This window comes from Lepisma saccharinum, chromosome 21, assembly GCF_977018435.1.
Source record: "Lepisma saccharinum chromosome 21, izLepSacc3.1, whole genome shotgun sequence".
Taxonomy (NCBI): domain Eukaryota; kingdom Metazoa; phylum Arthropoda; class Insecta; order Zygentoma; family Lepismatidae; genus Lepisma; species Lepisma saccharinum.
This window is the reverse complement of record NC_139249.1, coordinates 65,317,693-65,337,363: the sequence shown is the minus strand read 5'-3', so window position 1 is coordinate 65,337,363 and position 19,671 is coordinate 65,317,693. Positions and strand designations below refer to the sequence as shown.

The 19,671-nt window shown below is 43.1% G+C and overlaps 1 protein-coding gene across 1 annotated transcript in view; it reads right to left on the bottom strand.

Moving 5' to 3' along the window:
* The window catches only part of LOC146004368 (transferrin-like), a 78,196-nt gene that overhangs the window by 25,079 nt on the left and 33,446 nt on the right, over positions 1–19,671 (bottom strand). Inside the window, exons 5-7 of the mRNA XM_083143162.1 lie at positions 18,439–18,595; positions 3,042–3,199; positions 2,270–2,406 (exon numbers count right to left, since the gene is read on the bottom strand). Of these exons, the coding sequence (XP_082999288.1) occupies positions 2,270–2,406; positions 3,042–3,199; positions 18,439–18,595 (452 nt within the window). The remainder of the gene's footprint in view (positions 1–2,269; positions 2,407–3,041; positions 3,200–18,438; positions 18,596–19,671) is intronic.

Sequence of the window (19,671 nt, the reverse complement as noted above, 5' to 3'; positions counted from 1 at the left end):
GGCGTTTCTGCTATCGATGCTGCAGCTACATTGATATGGGCAACGAGGTCCTCGGCTGACACGACAGGTGTTTCGTAAACGAGGCGTTTCATCTCTCCCCAGAGGAAGAAGTCCAGGGGCGTGATATCAGGCCATCGAGGTGGCCATGGTACAGGCCCTCCCCTGCCAATGCACTGGTTGTGGAATACGGTATTGAGGAAATGGCGCACATTCCGATCGAAATGTGGGGGTGCACCGTCATGTTGAAACCACAGTCTTTGTCTCAGTGCCAAGGGCATGTCCTCTAGTAGTTCAGGCAAAACCTCACTGAGAAATGCTTGATATGTGGGTCCACATAGGCGAACAGGGAGAATGTACGGTCCAATCAAATGGTTATGCAGTATCCCGCACCACACATTCACTGCAAATCTGTGCTGATGATGCGCCACTAGCAGTGCATGTGGATTTTCATGTTCCCACACATGACTGTTTTTACTATTGAACACACCAGTTTTCGTGAAGATAGCCTCATCAGTCCATAGTACCGTATTCTGAAAATTGGGGATAGTTTCAATTTGATGAACAAACCATTGGCAAAAGTCCCCACGTGGGGCAAAGTCCCGAGGTAAAAGGTCTTGCACTTTCTTCAATTTGTACCGGTTCATCACCTCTTCATCAGGACTCGCCACACATTCACATGGGAGGTGTTTCGTTCGTGGGCTAGTGCGCGCGTACGGGTGCCTGGATGATCCATCACTGCAGTTAGCACATCTTCCACAAACCGTCGTGTTCGCACTTCGCGGTCGTCCTACTTCTCAACGAGGTGGCAACACTGATCCTGTTTCCCGAAGTCGAGTGTCTACAGTTTGAAATAAGGTGTGCGATGGTAACACCCTATTTGGAAAACGTGCCCCATACAGACGCCTTGCAGCACGGCTATTATCTCCGGCCTCCCCATAAATCAGATGCATGTCCGCCAGCTCTTGGGACGTGTATGCAGCCATCCCTTACACCGGGCTACAAGTGTTTATGGCCGTTAACACTAGTACACTTCACAGAACACGATGGGCTGTGGCTAAGTATTAACACGTAACACTCCTAGGTCAAATGTTTGCCCAACACTACTGTCCAAGAACTTCACGTCTTTCCATTCAACCGTGAATGTTGAACAACCTGCTGCTGGCACAGCACCTGAAGCACGAATGGCACAGACACGAATGGCGCTCCTTCATGAGGAAACCTACAATGTTGGCGCCCCTAGCGGGAAATGTGGTACTTAACGTCAGATCACACGGACACCCATCTGCCCTTCAGGGTATGCAACCTATGACAATTCATTTTTTTTCGTTTTTACGTCATGGTGCCCTTCACTCAGGAAATTTTCTTTGTTTTTTGGTGCCATTCAACACATGCCAATTTTCGTGGATACCAGCTCACGCAGAACGCACACCCACCCCATTCCCGTCAACATCTTCGTTCGCGTCCTTTGGGGAATCCCTTGCATCTATAGTTGCTCACAGCATTTCAAGATTATAGAAAGTGTAGTCAACATAGTAAGTTGTTTTTTTTTTTAAAAAAAATGTTCCATTTTACTTTGCTCCTTGTGTATTTTTGAGGAATTGACGCGTGATTTTTTGACACGAGCGTACCCAATTTCTTAGTGGACCGCCCAACACCGACGATTTCTCTCCACCCGTTTTGCCATTATTCACTTCGGAAAATCATTTTCCCACGTTTTCAAACGTCAATAACTCGGCAACAAAGCCGTTTCCGGAATTTCGTTACATGAACTTTCCACCTTATTTTCACTCGTACAATCACCTCCCAAGCGTTGTAAACGAACTTACGAAACACCCTGTATATATAAATTTATATCTGTCTAGATTTGAGGGTCGTGCCATTGAATTTTAGGTTAAACGAAAGATTTGGAAACTGCTGAAGCAAAGATTATTTATATAAGTGAAACGGGTCATGTGCTGGCCAGTAATGAAGTACAAATTTAACGCAACGTCTATAGTTGCTCACAGCATTTCAAGATTATAGAAAGTGTAGTCAACATAGTAAGTTTTTTTTTAAAAAAATGTTCCATTTTACTTTGCTCCTTGTGTATTTTTGAGGAATTTAATTTTTCAAAAGATAGAACAATGTCTGTTATCTTTTCTTTGAAATTTTTGTTTCGATTCTTGCATATCCAATTGTATAAAATGAAGCGGAGGAGAAATCTGCCTACTATTATCTCTGCTGTCGACTGTACAATTAGTTTGCAACTAGAAAATGTAGAATTACTTACTTCGTCGCTACAACTGCTTTCCAGGGCTGCTGTAACCACGGGCAAGGGCGGCTGCTTGTGATTGGAGTGATAGTTCCATTGGGACACAAGTATTGGTAATTAGACGCTTCGCCTCCTGACGGCAAAACACCATTTACCTGTAAAGACAAGAAAAATGAAAGTGAGTGCCTGGCACTTACGCACATGTTCATACATTTTCAACAACTTTTTATACTAAAAATTTGGCACCAATAAGAGATGATCAATTGTAGACACGAAGTTCATTCAAGTTCTAAGATTTCCTAATTTTCCCTCAGAAATAGCAGCAGTTATAGTCGACGCGCTAGCTACGTCAACGACCGGCTGGCTTTGAAGTCCACGGAGCGCGCCTACCAGCTGCAACAATCACATCCAACGCACAGTGTTTCTACACATCTACTCTACTCCACCTTGTCCCTCGTCGCACAAGTATCTTCCCTCGGTCTCCACATTGAAGTTGCAAAGTACGGCAAGAGCGTATCCGCAGTCATGTGACTGAGACTCCACGAGGAGTAAACGAGCAGAATGACAGCTGCACCCATTGGCTGAGTGTGATTGGATGAAAGCAACTCGCCCGCTGTCCACCTCCTAATTGCTAGGGATAAAGGAGGGACCAGTGATACGTTCTACCACTAACAGGTATTTTGAAATATCAGCTTTGGTTTTTCAATATTTATAACTTATCTAATATGACCATCCTTGTCCTATTGTTTCTAAAACGTATCGTAAGATTATAATTTCACTAAAAACTTACCGAAAATCGTTGTTCCACATACTGCAATGCCACAAATGCAACATCTCCTTTGGTAATCAAGCATTCGAGAGCGTTCGCATGGGATCCATCTCCATTGTCGTTGTACGTGCAAGCCACTTGGTTGCTACATAGTGTGCAAGATTTATTGTATTTCGATTCTGAAAAGTAAAATTGCATATGTATGTGTATGTATATATATATATATATATATATATATATATATATATATATATATATATATATATATATAAATGAGCCGATATTCTCACCGATTCCCACCGATGTTTAAAATTGTTATAATTAAAACCTCTTCAAAATATTTATTAATATTTGTGTGTAAGTATTCCACTCCAATTATATGCATCTATTAACCAAGATTCGTGCTTTATAAATATTGAAGAATTGCATCTGAATATTAAATGGCATGTTATGTTATCAAAAAATTAAATTTTTCACACAGTACTGCTACAAAATTAAGTCACTTCAAATTTTGCATAATTTCTAGAATAATTAGACTCTGCGAAAGTGTTGGTTGGCATGTTTACGGAACGCGGGAGAAACCAAATTGCCGGAAATGTATCGGCCGGTATCAGTAAGTAAATTCGAATTAACACTTTCCTATACTGGTATCGGCCGATATTAATTGGCACCTGTATCCGCTCAGCCCTATACGAAAATTAAGTTTTTAAAAAGATTACTAATCGAAGTCCATTCATATTGTGTTATTGCACAGGGTTACGTAAATTACTCAAGAAAAGTAATGTTTAACGACTACCGTTGATTTGCTTAAAAAAATAATGAGTTACAGTCATACGTACGTATCTAGAAATTATATTTCGGTCCGATCTCAAAATAATAATAATAATAATAATAATAATAATAAAAATCAAATTATTTAAATAAATATATTAAATTAATTAAAATATCAACATTTTAAATATTAAGAGATAGAAACCAAGCTGGCTCACGCTGGTTAATTAAAGTATTCACATTGATTAATATATTTATATACCATTAATAGGTAAAAATAATATGTAAGGGTAGTAATATAACAGCACATGTTCATAGCTTACGTATAGTTAAGGTCGGCAAAATTTGTAAAAAAAAACAACTGCCCTGGAAAGGAAATAATCGTCAAATACATAAAGAATTGAATATCAAAAATGGATATTAGATCAAGTTGACGATAAGTAAAGTTCCTGGTAATATTTTATGCATTTTTTATAAGTAGTAATAAATCTTGCATAAATTTAAAGTCGTGTGATGCCAATATAATCTTTGCCTTCCAATATGTCCGGCAGAAATAAATAACCTTCGATTAAACAAGAAATATATTTTTATGACTTAGTTATTTTATTTTTTCATTATTTTTATTATTTAATTTTAGTTATTTTATTATTTCGTTATTTTCATTATTTAATTTTAGTACTTAGTAAGCCTTTCAGGGGGTTCCAGACACTCTGGACCCTCCCCTAAATACGTCCTTGATAGTCACCGATTAAATCAACACAACAATGCAGATTCGTCTTGGTAAATAAAGTTTCCAGTTCTGAATTCATCAAGATAACGCAATTAAATGTTAATAACACAGACTAACGAAGTACCGTTACAATTGCTCAAGCAGTTTTGGTAGCCCGTTACTAACGCAAGTGCCGAGAAATTAACTCGTCACTCGTAACATTACTCCCCATCTCTGCTTATTGTAGTAATATATGAGCACAGTATACTATTGAAGGTATTATTATTATTAAAAATCAAAGATAATTTGTATTTGAAAAGTACAATATTGTAATGTTTACATTTCAAAGATTCCCTCTATATTAAGAAAGATGTGACATGTCAGTTGTGCAATTATCACGTTACAATCTTATTATTACCTTCTAATATTGTAGCGAAAATTATTAATGAATTATAAAAATTAACTACCATAGTACACATGTTCTCAGAAACAGTGAACTTTTATTTTCCAGGTTTTTATAGATGTAAATCTTGGATTGGGGTAATTCCCTGCCTCCTCTCTCAATTCAATTGGTTGATTGATTGATTTGCTTTATTTTACTTCGCTTTTTGTGCCACGTTTGGCTAATTTCCGAAGATGGGTATGAGTGATGATATGATGAAATTGATGAATGGACACTCACAAATATCCAAGCCCAGGCCAGGATTCGAACCCGGGACCCCTGGTGTCGTAGCGCGATGTGCTCTCCACTCCGCCAGGGGGCCGGCCCTCTCTCAATTGGCACACTAGCACAGATATATATATACACACACACACACCCTTATATACACTTTTCTGTGCTACTACTAGTAGTTTACTAGTTATCTCTTATGTCTTGGAACGTGATATTTTGTATAGCCTATCTAGACAACAGTCAAACAGGGATATTTTTGATACAGTAAGTACAAATTCACGTCAATTAATATTTTTTAATGAAATTTCCTTGCCGGAGTACTTAGTGCGCTCTGCAAGGTTACGAGATCCTCTTTTTCCCCAGACATGCCCTACATTTTAGTCTGATGCCCGGTGTCCGGAGTGAAGATGGAAAAATGTACAAGTGCTACATTTTGTGTCACAATTTGCATTATGAAAATAAGTCTGAGAACCAGAAAATTAGATGGAAATTATTTATTGCATGAGGAAATTGATTATTTTAAAGCCTAGTAGAGCTGTGCGATATTTCGATATGTATCAACATCAATAATCGATATCAAAAATATCGACGTCAATATATCGATATCGAAAATATCCGAACCACTGAGCCATGTGCCCCGAGCTATTATCGAACGCGGGACCCCTTGATTACAAGGCGACGACGTTACCACTGCAATCGGGGAGGACCCCCTACTTTCAAGTCCACTTTATGCACAGATAGGTTAATCGGGACTTTTCCGTAAACCACTGTGTGGCCCTAGCCGGTATCAAACCCGGAATCCCATGGTTACAAGGCGATCTAGAGCCTAATATTCAGTAAAAAGTTGATTGGAGAAATGACGATCCAATACCAACTATAGGGTACTGTAAAAAGTGATCATTGCCGTTTATTAACAGCCAGTACATAGTTATCCTAATTAATATGATTTTAATAATTCCGTTTAAAAGTACGTCATATTTATCGTATAGGCTACGCAACTGTAATTTATGATTATTATTATTGTTTCTGCATAACAAAATATTCAAATTTAAATAAAAGCGGTTGAGTCTCTTTTTTGTAAATTAACAGGCAGACTCAAATTCTGACGGTGGAATATTTTAAAATGTGTCAGGGTATCTACCGACATGTGAAACGCAGTTCGATACAAATTATTTTTTGTTTATTGATTCATTTTATGCACAAACATGAAAGTGTGAGGTTTGATCTTATTTTGTGGATAAACTTGTATCCGAGCCAGACGTCGGGAGTTGGGAGAAGGGTTTTTCTTGAGTGACAGCCGAACTGTCATTTCGGCTTAGGACATGACATATTTGCACCAACACGGAGATAAGGAAAGATTGTTTTCGTCGAGACCGGGCTCCAAGACGCAGTGGGCGGTCGATCCCATGTTCACGGATGACCAGGAAAATCAGCTGGAGCCCAAGCCTGCAAGGATCGACGACGCGCACTTGACCGCGTTTCAAGACAATGGAGAGAGGTCATTTCCATCCCTCTGAAACAGAAGCCAAGCCACTTGAGCGTCCTTTTCAACGGAAGAATTCGAATCTCTTATATATAGGCAGTACTATGATTCCAGACACAGTTTTTACCCGGATTTCATAGAGAGAGCATCTCCGCGCTACACTCTCGCGTGATCATCGTTTTGCGTCCGTGGACTTCGTTTTCTTACGTACCGTGAACGAATCGCAGATAGAGAGTTACCAGTGTGCGCCTTATTTTGGTGAAGATTACGCGGTGATTTGTTTTTGCCAAGCGTGGACTACATAATAATGGAGGGCTAAAGAAGATAGAGAAGGGAGTCCGTCGACTCCCCTGACGCCTGCAACGACGCCGAAGCCAGTCAGACGACGCCAAAACCAAACACTGCCCAAAGCCCGAAGGACGCTTTCAGATCGACGTCCCAACCGAAGCTCGTTACCAGAGAGAGAGAGAGGGGGAAGGACGATTCCAGAACAACGCCCAAACGAAACCCGTCACCAGAGAGAGATGATTGCAGATCGACGTCCAATTGATGCCCGACACTGGAGAGATTCCTGACCGGCGCGTGACCACGTACATCCGACGCTAGTGGCAAGAGGAACGCCCGAAGTACTAAGGAGGTGCAAGTACACCAGATCGTCGCAATTATTCTTCGTCGCGGTCGACCCCGGAGAACAATTTCGCCACAAAGGAACCGTGTGCAAGTCCCGCGTCCAGGAGAGATGAATGACCACGCCATGTAGCAGAGTCTGGTACAGTATACTTCAGAGGGTCTCATGTCCATGTAAACGTGCGTCGTTAGTATCAACACCGTAGAGTTAACGCCGAAGTCTCACTTATTCGCAAAGTTACTCACGAAACCCCGAACCTAACCCCCGCGTCTGATAATTTTTGGTATTGTTATAAAAAAGAGTTATTTCATGTTCAGATGTGCTAATTTAATTGTCTGCATTCAGGGTTAGAAGCTCCATTTCATTTCTTTAATATTTAGTATAAATTGTCAAAGTGTGCTCCATTTTTTGTGTAACCGACCGCCCCGTCGCGCCATTTAATTTGTCAATACTTGACTGATGAGTCCTGTTTAATTGTGGAAGGCGTAAATTTTATTGCAAGGTCGTGCACATGAAGTAGTATTATTTGTTGCATAGTGGTTTTTGATGTAATTTTTGCTCGCGCAGACGATTGATTTGTGTATTTCCGGCAGCTGGAGCCAATTAACTTTTTGTATCACTATGTAATTGTGTAGTTGTTCTAATTGGACGAGAGAGGCTTATGTGTAACACCCCCGTCCGAGAAACGTCTATAATGTCGTGCTTACGACTGGATGCATACGTTCATTCGAACGAAAGATTTAACCACGCCGACCCAATTGTCTTAGTTAACCGCTTTCCGAGGGCTGGCACTTAAGTTAATTTAAAAGAGCACAGGAGCTGGCAGACAAATGCCATAAATTCACATTACAGTTTAAAACAAAAAAAGGAATGATATGTTAATGAGATCCATCATTTGTATCTATACTTCACATGTAAAAATACCTCATGTGTGTGAAAGAGAGATAGAGTGAATGTTGTGAGAGTGAGGAGGCTTTGTAAACAGTTGTTGATTGCAATATTTTTTTGTTGTTACAATATATATTCACTTTTTTACCGTTCGTCAGTGTTGTTATTTGACGTTTTTCAGGTACCAGATATTATGCTATTAGTGTTTTATGATTATTCGAATCTACATATCAAAGGTAAACAAAACAGTGTAACATTTCAAGGTATTAATCTCCGATTCGCAATAGTATGACAATAAACGACCGTCTCAGTACCGAACTTGAAAACCTGGACCGAGAGTCACGACCGGTCTCCCGTACACATAACGACGTTTGGCCCCGTTCCGGGGTATGATTGACACGTCATTTCGGGGACCGTGAGTGCACTCGTTACATTTGGCGCCGCGAACATGGGACGGCAACTTTTGTCATTTCTTTCCGGGAAAACCAGGTTGCGAGAGCGGTAGAAATTTCATTGTTGTATACGTCACGCATAAAATTCTTGTGTTAGGTCCCTGGTTATTTTTGTGTTTTTCGTTTTGTAATTTCGAGGGTTATTTTCATGTATTTGTCGTATGTTCACGTGTAAGGACACGTTTTTGGGCGTAATTGGTAACAATAGGGCAGATATTTTTTTTCGGCGAAAGCAGCAAGGGCAGCTGCATAGGGCATATTTTTATGTACTTTTTGTGTATTTTTTTTGGTTGTTGGCGTAATTTATGGCATCAGGCTGAGTTGCGGGATAAGGGATTCCCGACGGACCTCCTTTTTCTTTTTATGTTTCGATTTGTATTCACATTTTGTGTGAGCTCGCGTAAGTTTGCGTAACTGTTCCAAAGTGCGACATAAGATTGAGCAGATAATTAAGGAAAGGCCTTCATGAGATTAAGAAATCGTCGCATAGACTGTTTGAACAAGAGTGACGTCATGATGGTTTGCAAGGTTTGTGGACAGGAATTTTACGATTTCGAAGTCGACAGCGAGGGAGATTCCGGACCGGTTTGTCTCCAGTGCAAGAGCCCGCCAGGAATGGAAAGGGAGATACCAAGTGCCCAGGGGGGTACATCACGTGCGGACGATGAACACAGCAAGGAACAAGGAGATGACGTAGGAAGTGGCAGTGGTGCCAACCAAATTCAGCTGGTTCTCCAAATGCTCCAGGGAATGCAGACCGAGATGCGGACCAACATCCAGGGATTGCAGGCTGAAATGCAAGGGGTCCAGACCAACATCCAGGGATTGGAAACCAGAGTCCAGACCAACATCCAGGGATTGGAAACCAGAGTCCAAACCAACATCCAGGGATTGCAGGCTGAGGTGCAAGGGATGCAGACCGACGTGCGAGGGATGGAAGAACGCCTCCAAGGGACGGTTCGCGCCTCCGGAGAAGAAGTGACGCAACAACTTCTTCAGACGATCCAAGAATCCGAGGCTCGAATCGAATCCAGGATCGCCAGGACCGATGCTCGCATCAATGAACAGGAAGCCAAGGTGGCAACACTGGCGCAGAGCGTGCGTGAACAGGAAGGAGCTTTGCAACACATCGGCCAGCAGTGTGCACAGCTGGAGACGGCCTGCAATCGGAGCAACGTTGCCCTCGAGCGACAAGTGCGGCGAGCAGCGAGCATAGCGGAAGGGAATTCCGACAAGATAAAGGAAATCGAGGATAAACTGCAACAATTGAACGTAGCTGACGTCCCGGGATCATCGCGAGAGCCGGCAGCTATGACGTCACCACAGCCAGCTGCGGTCCCCTCGTCTTCAAGGCGCGCGAGTGACGCAAGGCCGGCTACGCTTGTCAACGGAGGAAGCGAAGTGGAACCTGGACTACATCTTCAATCGCCGCGACCGTTAGAAGCCCAAACTTCAAGCCGGGAAGATATACGGTCTGAACCAGCACCGGCGAGGAGGGCTCTGTTCCCGCCGGAATATAAGAAACATTTCAAGAAGTTCTCCGGGGCCGACAGGATATTGCCGTCTGCTTTCGTCGAGGAATTCGAAGCAACAGCGCGGGAGTTAGGACTTGCGGATGGGGAGCGATTACTCGTGCTGAAAGGCCTAATGCAAGATCGGGCAAAGAACTATCTGGATCGGAATGAAAGACACTTTCATTCATACTCGGCGTTTAGGGAAGCGTTCCTGACACACTTTCAGCGCCCTATGCAAGTGGAAAGGATGCTCATCCAGCTGAGGAACGAGAGGTACGACAGGAACGGGGGACTTACTTTTTCGCAATATTTCTGGCGTAAGTTCAATGAGTTCCAAGCTCTCCAGCCACAGATGACCGCGTCGGAGATAATTGCGGCCCTAATTTATCATTACCCGCAAGAGATAAGACGGCATCTCAACGGGGCGTGCGTTTTCGATGCAGAGGCCATGTCGCTCACGCTCGAGAACCTAAACCAGTGCGAAGAGGAACGCGAGAGGACGCGGAGTGACAGATGGAACAAAAGGAGACGACCGGAGGATGAAGGAAGCCGAGGAAATAAGCATCCACGCGTTCACCTGGTCCAGCAAAGATACGGTGGGCAGCAACACGCTCCAGGAGCCGAAGTAAGCCGTTTTCTAGACAATCCGCCTTCACCGCGACGCAGACGCCAGTGCCGAGGAAGGAGACGTCGAGGTTGACCGAGCCGTAGGTCGCCGGGTCACCATGGCAACAGCGACAACAACAACTTCTTCAACGGGCGGGTAAGCAACGGCTATTACCAACGTCATCCGGACAGTAGACCGGGGAGCCCGCGTTCTGACAACGAGAACACAAGGCGCGGCCAGATGGGGGTCCAGAGGAGCCCGACTAGGAATGCGAACGGCCCGAGTTCGAGACATGGATCACCGCAGCCGGAGCCGTCAAATTCCCACCACACGGGAAACCGTTAGGAGTCTCGCGTCAGGGCTCAGATGCGGGACAGACTGCACCCAACCCACCTAAATTCGAGCCAAACCACCCAGGAGAAAAAACCACGCCAATCCGGATTAGAGCTGCCTGGTTGGGCGAAGATATGCACGGCGATGAGGATGCGGAGGAGAAACGCGAGGACCATTGGCCTACGAGATCACCGTTAGTGGAGCTGCGAGTTGGAAACGAGGTGGTAACTGGACTTCTGGATACGGGATGCGAGGCAAGCCTTTGTTCCGAGGCAACATGGCGGCGAGTAACAGAAGGGGTACGCCGGCCACAACTTCGCCACCTACGAGATTTCAGACTCGTAGATTTCTCCGGGAAAGCGAGAGAGAAGCCGCTTGGACACACAGTTCTGCATGCGTCCATGAACGATCACCCAGTAGAAGTTGAAGTTTTGGTGGTCCAGTCTTTGTCTGTCGACTTGTTAATCGGGATGGATTTCCTCAGTCGATATGCCTCGGTCCTGAATATCGGCAAGCATCTCGTAACTCTGGCTAATCGCGACGAAGAGTTTGACGTCGAGTTCATGAAGCCCGGGGAAGGAGAAGAGAGCGGGTTCCAGCCAAACGTCGCATTGTGCACCGAGGTCAACCACCACGAGAAGCTTAAAGAGAAAGTGGATTCAACGGTAGCCTCCTGCGGAAGCCTCACCATAGGGGAGAAGAGAGTCTTCGCCGAACTATTGGAGGAAAATGCCGTCGTTCTCACCGAGATACCAGGGAGGTGTAACAAATACGTGCACGAAATCGTCGTAGAGGGAGAAAAACCGGTAGTCAGCAAACCTTACCCCATCGCTTTTACGCACCGTCCGGAAGTGCGTCGCCAGCTGCAGCAGATGCTGGAATGGGGCGTCATAAGAAAGTCACGTGCGGTGCATGTCAATCCCCTCCTAGTTGTGAAAAAAAGTGACGGTAGCCTTAGAATTTGTGGCGACTTCCGCGGAATAAACCAAAGGTGCAAGTTAGAGCGCGTCCGGACATTAAAGTTACAAGACACCCTGCAGTTGTTCCACGACAAAAAGGTATTCTCTAAGATAGACATGCTGTCTGGATTTTGGCAAATTTCTCTAACGGAAAAAAGCATGCCATACACCGCCTTCGAATTTGAGGATAACTTGTATGAATTTACTGTTGTTCCTTTTGGCATATCAAACGAGGTACAGGCCTTCACGCACGCCATGGCGGAGGTACTAGGAAACGAAGTCAAAGATTTTTGCCTGTGGTACGTGGACGATATATTGTGCTTTTCGAGGGACGTGGCGGAACATTTTGAACATCTGAGCATCATCTTCACCAAGTTGCGAGAAGCGGGAATGACGATCAAGCTCGAAAAGTCGGCCTTTTTCCAATCAGAGGTGAAGTTTTTGGGACACGTGATAGATGAAAAAGGTGTGAGGCAAGATCCAGCGAAGTTCGAGACGATCCGGAAACTAGAAGCCCCCACGACCAGAAAAGGAGTGCAGCGCCTGCTGGGAATATTCACGTGGCACCGCCGCTTCGTTCCGAACTTCAGTGACATTGCGAGCCTACTCTTCGAACTTCTGAAGCAAGGGAAAAAAAGGAAGTGGACAGCCGAACACCAAGGAGCCTTGGATAAGCTGAAGGACGCCGTCTGTGAGCAGCTTTACCTTTATCACGCCGACCTCTCGGACACGTTTTATGTGCAGAGCGACGCCTCGATTTCGGCTCTAGGGGCGGTCTTGTATCAGGAAAAAGAGGGGGAAAAACGGATCATCCAGTACGCCAGCCGCTCCCTGAGAGGGGCGGAAAGGAACTACTCCGTCGGCGAGCTCGAGTGTCTGGCGGTAGTTTGGGCACTAGAAATTTTTCATGTTTACCTGGCCGGAGGGCACTTCGTCGTAAGGACAGACCACCGTAACCTACAGTGGCTGCACCGCGCGAAGAACTGGAGCGGACGCCTCACGAGATGGAGTCATCACTTGCAGAAATATTCGTTTGATGTGGAATATGTGAAGGGGCGCGACAACGTAGTTCCAGACGCCTTGTCACGATACGTCGAAAGAAAGGGACTAACCAAGGTGCGTGTGAATCTTATGCAACTTGATTCCCCGTACTTAACCATCTTCAGTCGTGAGCGATTCGCCGAAATGCAGCGTGAAGATGCCGAGACCGGGGAGTACTACCGTATCCTGGAGGGTCAGCAACCCGCCGAAGCCCGCCGCCAGCGACGCGTAAAGGAGCATTTCGTTATCTCGAACGGGATCCTATGCAAGGTAGACGTCCACAACCCCTAACGCCTGAGGCTGTGTGTTCCAACCGAAGCGAGGGAGAAAATCTTAGAAGAGGCGCATGACAAGTCGGGGCATTTCGGCGGGAAGAAGATGTGGAGACATCTCGATCACCTCTATTTCTGGAGAGGGATGCGCAAGGATGCGAAGAGATGGGCGCGAGACTGCGTAATCTGCATGCAGACGAAACCTAACCGTGCGAAGGCGGCCAAGAACCCGACGTCGCTAGTGGCGGAAAAGCCGCGGAAGATTGTCTTCGCAGACTGCGTGGGACCGCTGCCGAAGAGCAGTGACGGAATGAGGTACATTTTCACCGTTATGGATGGATGCAGCCGTTTCCTCATGGCGTACCCAGTCCGGACAACCACGACGAAAGTACTACTTCAAAAATTGACCGGCACCTAGTTCGTACACATGGGGACCCCACGCTACGTGCTCACCGACCGAGGAGGCCAGTTTACGAGTAGCCTATGGAAGAAGACGTTGGAAGAGTATGCTGTCAAGCTCATATGGACACCGAGCTACCGACCGCAGGCGAATAAAGTAGAGCGCATGCATTGTGAGATGAATCGTCTGTTGCGAGTATTTTGTCACAAGCAGCATAACGAATGGAGCAAGCATATTCCATCTATTGTGCTCCTTCTCAATAACACGGAGTCAGACACCCTAGGTTTCGCGCCCGCAGAGCTTCAGTGGGGCAGCACGCAGCGAAGAGACGTAATCCGCCACTTCGGTCTCAAGGAGGGTGACCACGACCTAACGGCCAACCAAAAGGTCTTAATGGCCGTGGAAAGGACGAGGAAGGCAAGACAAACAGCAAACGAGAAGAGGGCACGAGACGGCGCAGGGGTTAAAGCAGGTGACCTCGTGTTCGTGAAAAATCACGGACTCAGCTCGCAAATTGAGGGAAAGATAAAGAAGCTGTTTTTTATGTACGACGGGCCGTATTTTTGTAAGAGCAAGCTAGCCGCCAACATACTTGAACTGGTTGATTGCACGACCGGAAAAACGCTAGCGCCGCAACATGCAGAGAACTGCAAAAGGTGGAACTGCTCCGACGAAAAGCGCCGAGAGTGGTTAGCGCGATATTAAGGCACGAGCGAGTCTTTGGATTGAATTCTGATCAGGATTTGAGGCACATTTATCCTATTTTTGTGTAAATTATTGAGAGTGTATAATATGTTTATCTATCATGCAAATTGGAGGTATCATTTATATCATGTGTTTTGTGTTATCGAACTGGTTTACTTTTCTTGTACAGGGTGTTAAAAAATTTGTAGTCAAAATTTCATGCCCCTGAGTAGTGAAAATTTTATTCGCCTACAGAATTTTTTGATCGGAAGGAGGACGAGATGTCACGGTATCTAGTGACATGTGAAACGCAGTTCGATACAAATTATTTTTTGTTTATTGATTCATTTTATGCACAAACATGAAAGTGTGAGGTTTGATCTTATTTTGTGGATAAACTTGTATCCGAGCCAGACGTCGGGAGTTGGGAGAAGGGTTTTTCTTGAGTGACAGCCGAACTGTCATTTCGGCTTAGGACATGACATATTTGCACCAACACGGAGATAAGGAAAGATTGTTTTCGTCGAGACCGGGCTCCAAGACGCAGTGGGCGGTCGATCCCATGTTCACGGATGACCAGGAAAATCAGCTGGAGCCCAAGCCTGCAAGGATCGACGACGCGCACTTGACCGCGTTTCAAGACAATGGAGAGAGGTCATTTCCATCCCTCTGAAACAGAAGCCAAGCCACTTGAGCGTCCTTTTCAACGGAAGAATTCGAATCTCTTATATATAGGCAGTACTATGATTCCAGACACAGTTTTTACCCGGATTTCATAGAGAGAGCATCTCCGCGCTACACTCTCGCGTGATCATCGTTTTGCGTCCGTGGACTTCGTTTTCTTACGTACCGTGAACGAATCGCAGATAGAGAGTTACCAGTGTGCGCCTTATTTTGGTGAAGATTACGCGGTGATTTGTTTTTGCCAAGCGTGGACTACATAATAATGGAGGGCTAAAGAAGATAGAGAAGGGAGTCCGTCGACTCCCCTGACGCCTGCAACGACGCCGAAGCCAGTCAGACGACGCCAAAACCAAACACTGCCCAAAGCCCGAAGGACGCTTTCAGATCGACGTCCCAACCGAAGCTCGTTACCAGAGAGAGAGAGAGGGGGAAGGACGATTCCAGAACAACGCCCAAACGAAACCCGTCACCAGAGAGAGATGATTGCAGATCGACGTCCAATTGATGCCCGACACTGGAGAGATTCCTGACCGGCGCGTGACCACGTACATCCGACGCTAGTGGCAAGAGGAACGCCCGAAGTACTAAGGAGGTGCAAGTACACCAGATCGTCGCAATTATTCTTCGTCGCGGTCGACCCCGGAGAACAATTTCGCCACAAAGGAACCGTGTGCAAGTCCCGCGTCCAGGAGAGATGAATGACCACGCCATGTAGCAGAGTCTGGTACAGTATACTTCAGAGGGTCTCATGTCCATGTAAACGTGCGTCGTTAGTATCAACACCGTAGAGTTAACGCCGAAGTCTCACTTATTCGCAAAGTTACTCACGAAACCCCGAACCTAACCCCCGCGTCTGATAATTTTTGGTATTGTTATAAAAAAGAGTTATTTCATGTTCAGATGTGCTAATTTAATTGTCTGCATTCAGGGTTAGAAGCTCCATTTCATTTCTTTAATATTTAGTATAAATTGTCAAAGTGTGCTCCATTTTTTGTGTAACCGACCGCCCCGTCGCGCCATTTAATTTGTCAATACTTGACTGATGAGTCCTGTTTAATTGTGGAAGGCGTAAATTTTATTGCAAGGTCGTGCACATGAAGTAGTATTATTTGTTGCATAGTGGTTTTTGATGTAATTTTTGCTCGCGCCGACGATTGATTTGTGTATTTCCGGCAGCTGGAGCCAATTAACTTTTTGTATCACTATGTAATTGTGTAGTTGTTCTAATTGGACGAGAGAGGCTTATGTGTAACACCCCCGTCCGAGAAACTTCTATAATGTCGTGCTTACGACTGGATGCATACGTTCATTCGAACGAAAGATTTAACCACGCCGACCCAATTGTCTTAGTTAACCGCTTTCCGAGGGCTGGCACTTAAGTTAATTTAAAAGAGCACAGGAGCTGGCAGACAAATGCCCTAAATTCACATTACAGTGTAAAACAAAAAAAGGAATGATATGTTAATGAGATCCATCATTCGTATCTATACTTCACATGTAAAAATACCTCATGTGTGTGAAAGAGAGATAGAGTGAATGTTGTGAGAGTGAGGAGGCTTTGTAAACAGTTGTTGATTGCAATATTTTTTTGTTGTTACAATATATATTCACTTTTTTACCGTTCGTCAGTGTTGTTATTTGACGTTTTTCAGGTACCAGATATTATGCTATTAGTGTTTTATGATTATTCGAATCTACATATCAAAGGTAAACAAAACAGTGTAACATTTCAAGGCATTAATCTCCGCCTCGCAATAGTATGACAATAAACGACCGTCTCAGTACCGAACTTGAAAACCTGGACCGAGAGTCACGACCGGTCTCCCGTACACATAACGACGTTTGGCCCCGTTCCGGGGTATGATTGACACGTCATTTCGGGGACGGTGAGTGCACTCGTTACAAATGTATGGTAAGATATGTATATGGAGGACGTTTAAAAATCATTTCTTTATAAATAGGCATTAACTACTGTTGTTAGTTATGTAATTATTGAAATGATTTATTAATGTGTCATATGTTAATTATTAATGTTTACTAGTATTTGAATTGAATCATTGGGTTCTATATTTTGAAATTGGTCTAAAGCCCTATATTTTTGGACAATGGGTCCTACTTTTTGAGTATTTAGATATGGTATCCCCAGAGCTATGAAACCAGAGCCCTAGGTTCGAATCTTGCGTAAAGCGCAGGCTGTTCGTTATGTATGTTCCTTTATCAACTCATAATTCATTGACTGCTATAAAAAACGACAATGTCAGTTTTTAAATAATTAACGGCTATTACATGGTTAGCCTAATTAATCCATTTTTAATGATTGAATTTCTAAAAATGTATTTGTGTTGCACACAAACGCAAATATTATGTATTTTGAGGAGTGATAAAATATTAACGTTTAAATTTGAAGGTTCTTGCATGCCTTTGCCGTACTATAGGACCATGACATACGAGTATCTGTGTATAATATTCCGATGCCATGTTTACATCTCATTCTAGTCACAGCACAGAGAGGTGAAGTCATGATTGCCTATATGTGGTTTATAAGATAGGGTTGTGTACCGTTTCTGTAAATTTACAAACAAGTGGTTAAATTTTAACTGTAGAATATTGTTAATTTTACTGTAACTGTGCAGATATAAGTTTCTTAGCAAGCACAGATCATGCAACTATCATTCATTGGGGCATTCAACGAAAAGTCGACCTACTCTATGTAAATAACAAAATGAATAAATATGGAAATTATTATTGTTTTTAATTGCATTAAGATTTTGATGTTTGTGAGTGCATATAATTTACACCTTTCACCAATAAAAGTTACTAGCATCTGCAGCCTATGTGCTTCGCAGACAAATGAAGTGAAAATTTCTACATTTTTAAAGCGTCACACACGTAACGCATTTCTGTTAATGTTTTTCATGCATTCAGCCTATGTCATTAATCATACTCAAGTTTCTTTCATTTGTTAGCACACACCAGAAAGTACTTCATAATTCTATGAAACCATTCATTATGAATATTTTAATCCAATCCCTTGTCTAGATTAAATTGTGTGTGTAAAATGTCACAAATGTAACGTTGGAATGTACCCATTACGTTAAGCGTAACAATTAGGTTCATAAATAAATGGTAGTTTCAGAAGTCCGGCACCTAATCAGGAGCCACTATTGTCTGACAGTGTGGTCTCTTGATTACGTTTACGAGTAAATTTTGCAATTAAATCTCTCCGATGCAGTAGGACAAGGGCATATTAATAAAACTGCCATGGTGATAATATTATAACAAGAAGGAAGTTATTGTGTAACAACTCATCGTGTACTTACGAAGTTCTTTGTTGTAGTTTGGATCTGGCACCCACTTCCCTCCTCTACAAGAGTCTCCGAAGAAATCTGTCACAGTCTTCAGCTCGTTCTCCACAGCTGTCATAGATGCGTCACAATTGCCCCTTGATCCGCCGTTAATAACTGTTTCCTCAAAGTACTTAAAGAATAGGAAATATTGTTAAAACGCCTGTCCAGTTAATTTATGTTGACACGAATTTTAATATTATAATGCATTGCTTATGACATATGTATGATAGTTTCTTTAGCTTCTCTGCACTTTTTAAAATTATATAGAAAGCAAGAAATATAATTGACTCTTGGGGGGTTATACGTGTGAATTACCTGGTATTACACGTATATAGCAGTGCATTATTACTTCAAGGGAACCTCCTGCATAAGGTTGATTATCAGAATCAATTTCTCAGTTTCTTGCATACACAGTTTCGTTTTAAAAGTCCGTACTCTCCGTAGAGAAAAACGAGATTTCAAAATACAAAACGTTAAATTGGGTTATCAAACCAAATTAAAATAACTTAATTTTTCAGCAGTGTCTGATCATTAAGAACCCTTTTCGTATGATTAAATTGAAATTGTTAACAAATATTTGCCGATGTAAGAAAAAATTATATATATACTTATATATTACATAAATGAAAGCGTTGTTCTAATGGGAAAACTATATTCTTGGATCACTACGAATTTTATGTAAAGTATTTGAACTTAGAGTGGACGACACGATTGTCTCTTACAGGAATGTGTTTCCTACACGTCACAGCTAGTGGATGGAATAACCAGTTAAACGAGCATATTTTAAAATTTGCCTTATGATCTTATGCTATTGGTTTCCGGGAAAATTTCTACTTTGCTAATAGTTAGTCAGATTTGATTTTTTCCTTTGTGATCTTCAATAGGCAATATAGATATATGGAACCGTAAATAGAATTAACAATTAAAGTTATACACTAATAAATATGGAGAAATAGGTATTTAGAAATATGCGACCATACAAATGGTATTTACATGGATTTAATGTTAAGTAATATTCACTTAGTATACCTTAAATTATAGTTTCGCCAATACACATAATACTCAAAGTGAATATCAGAGTTCTGTTTAAAGTCTTATTTATTCTAATCGGAAGAACTGGACGTAGATTTTAAAATGGCATCCCAACCAGCATGTGCCTCCACCGGGGATCGAACCCCGTGTCTCTTGATTACAAGGTGAGATCGT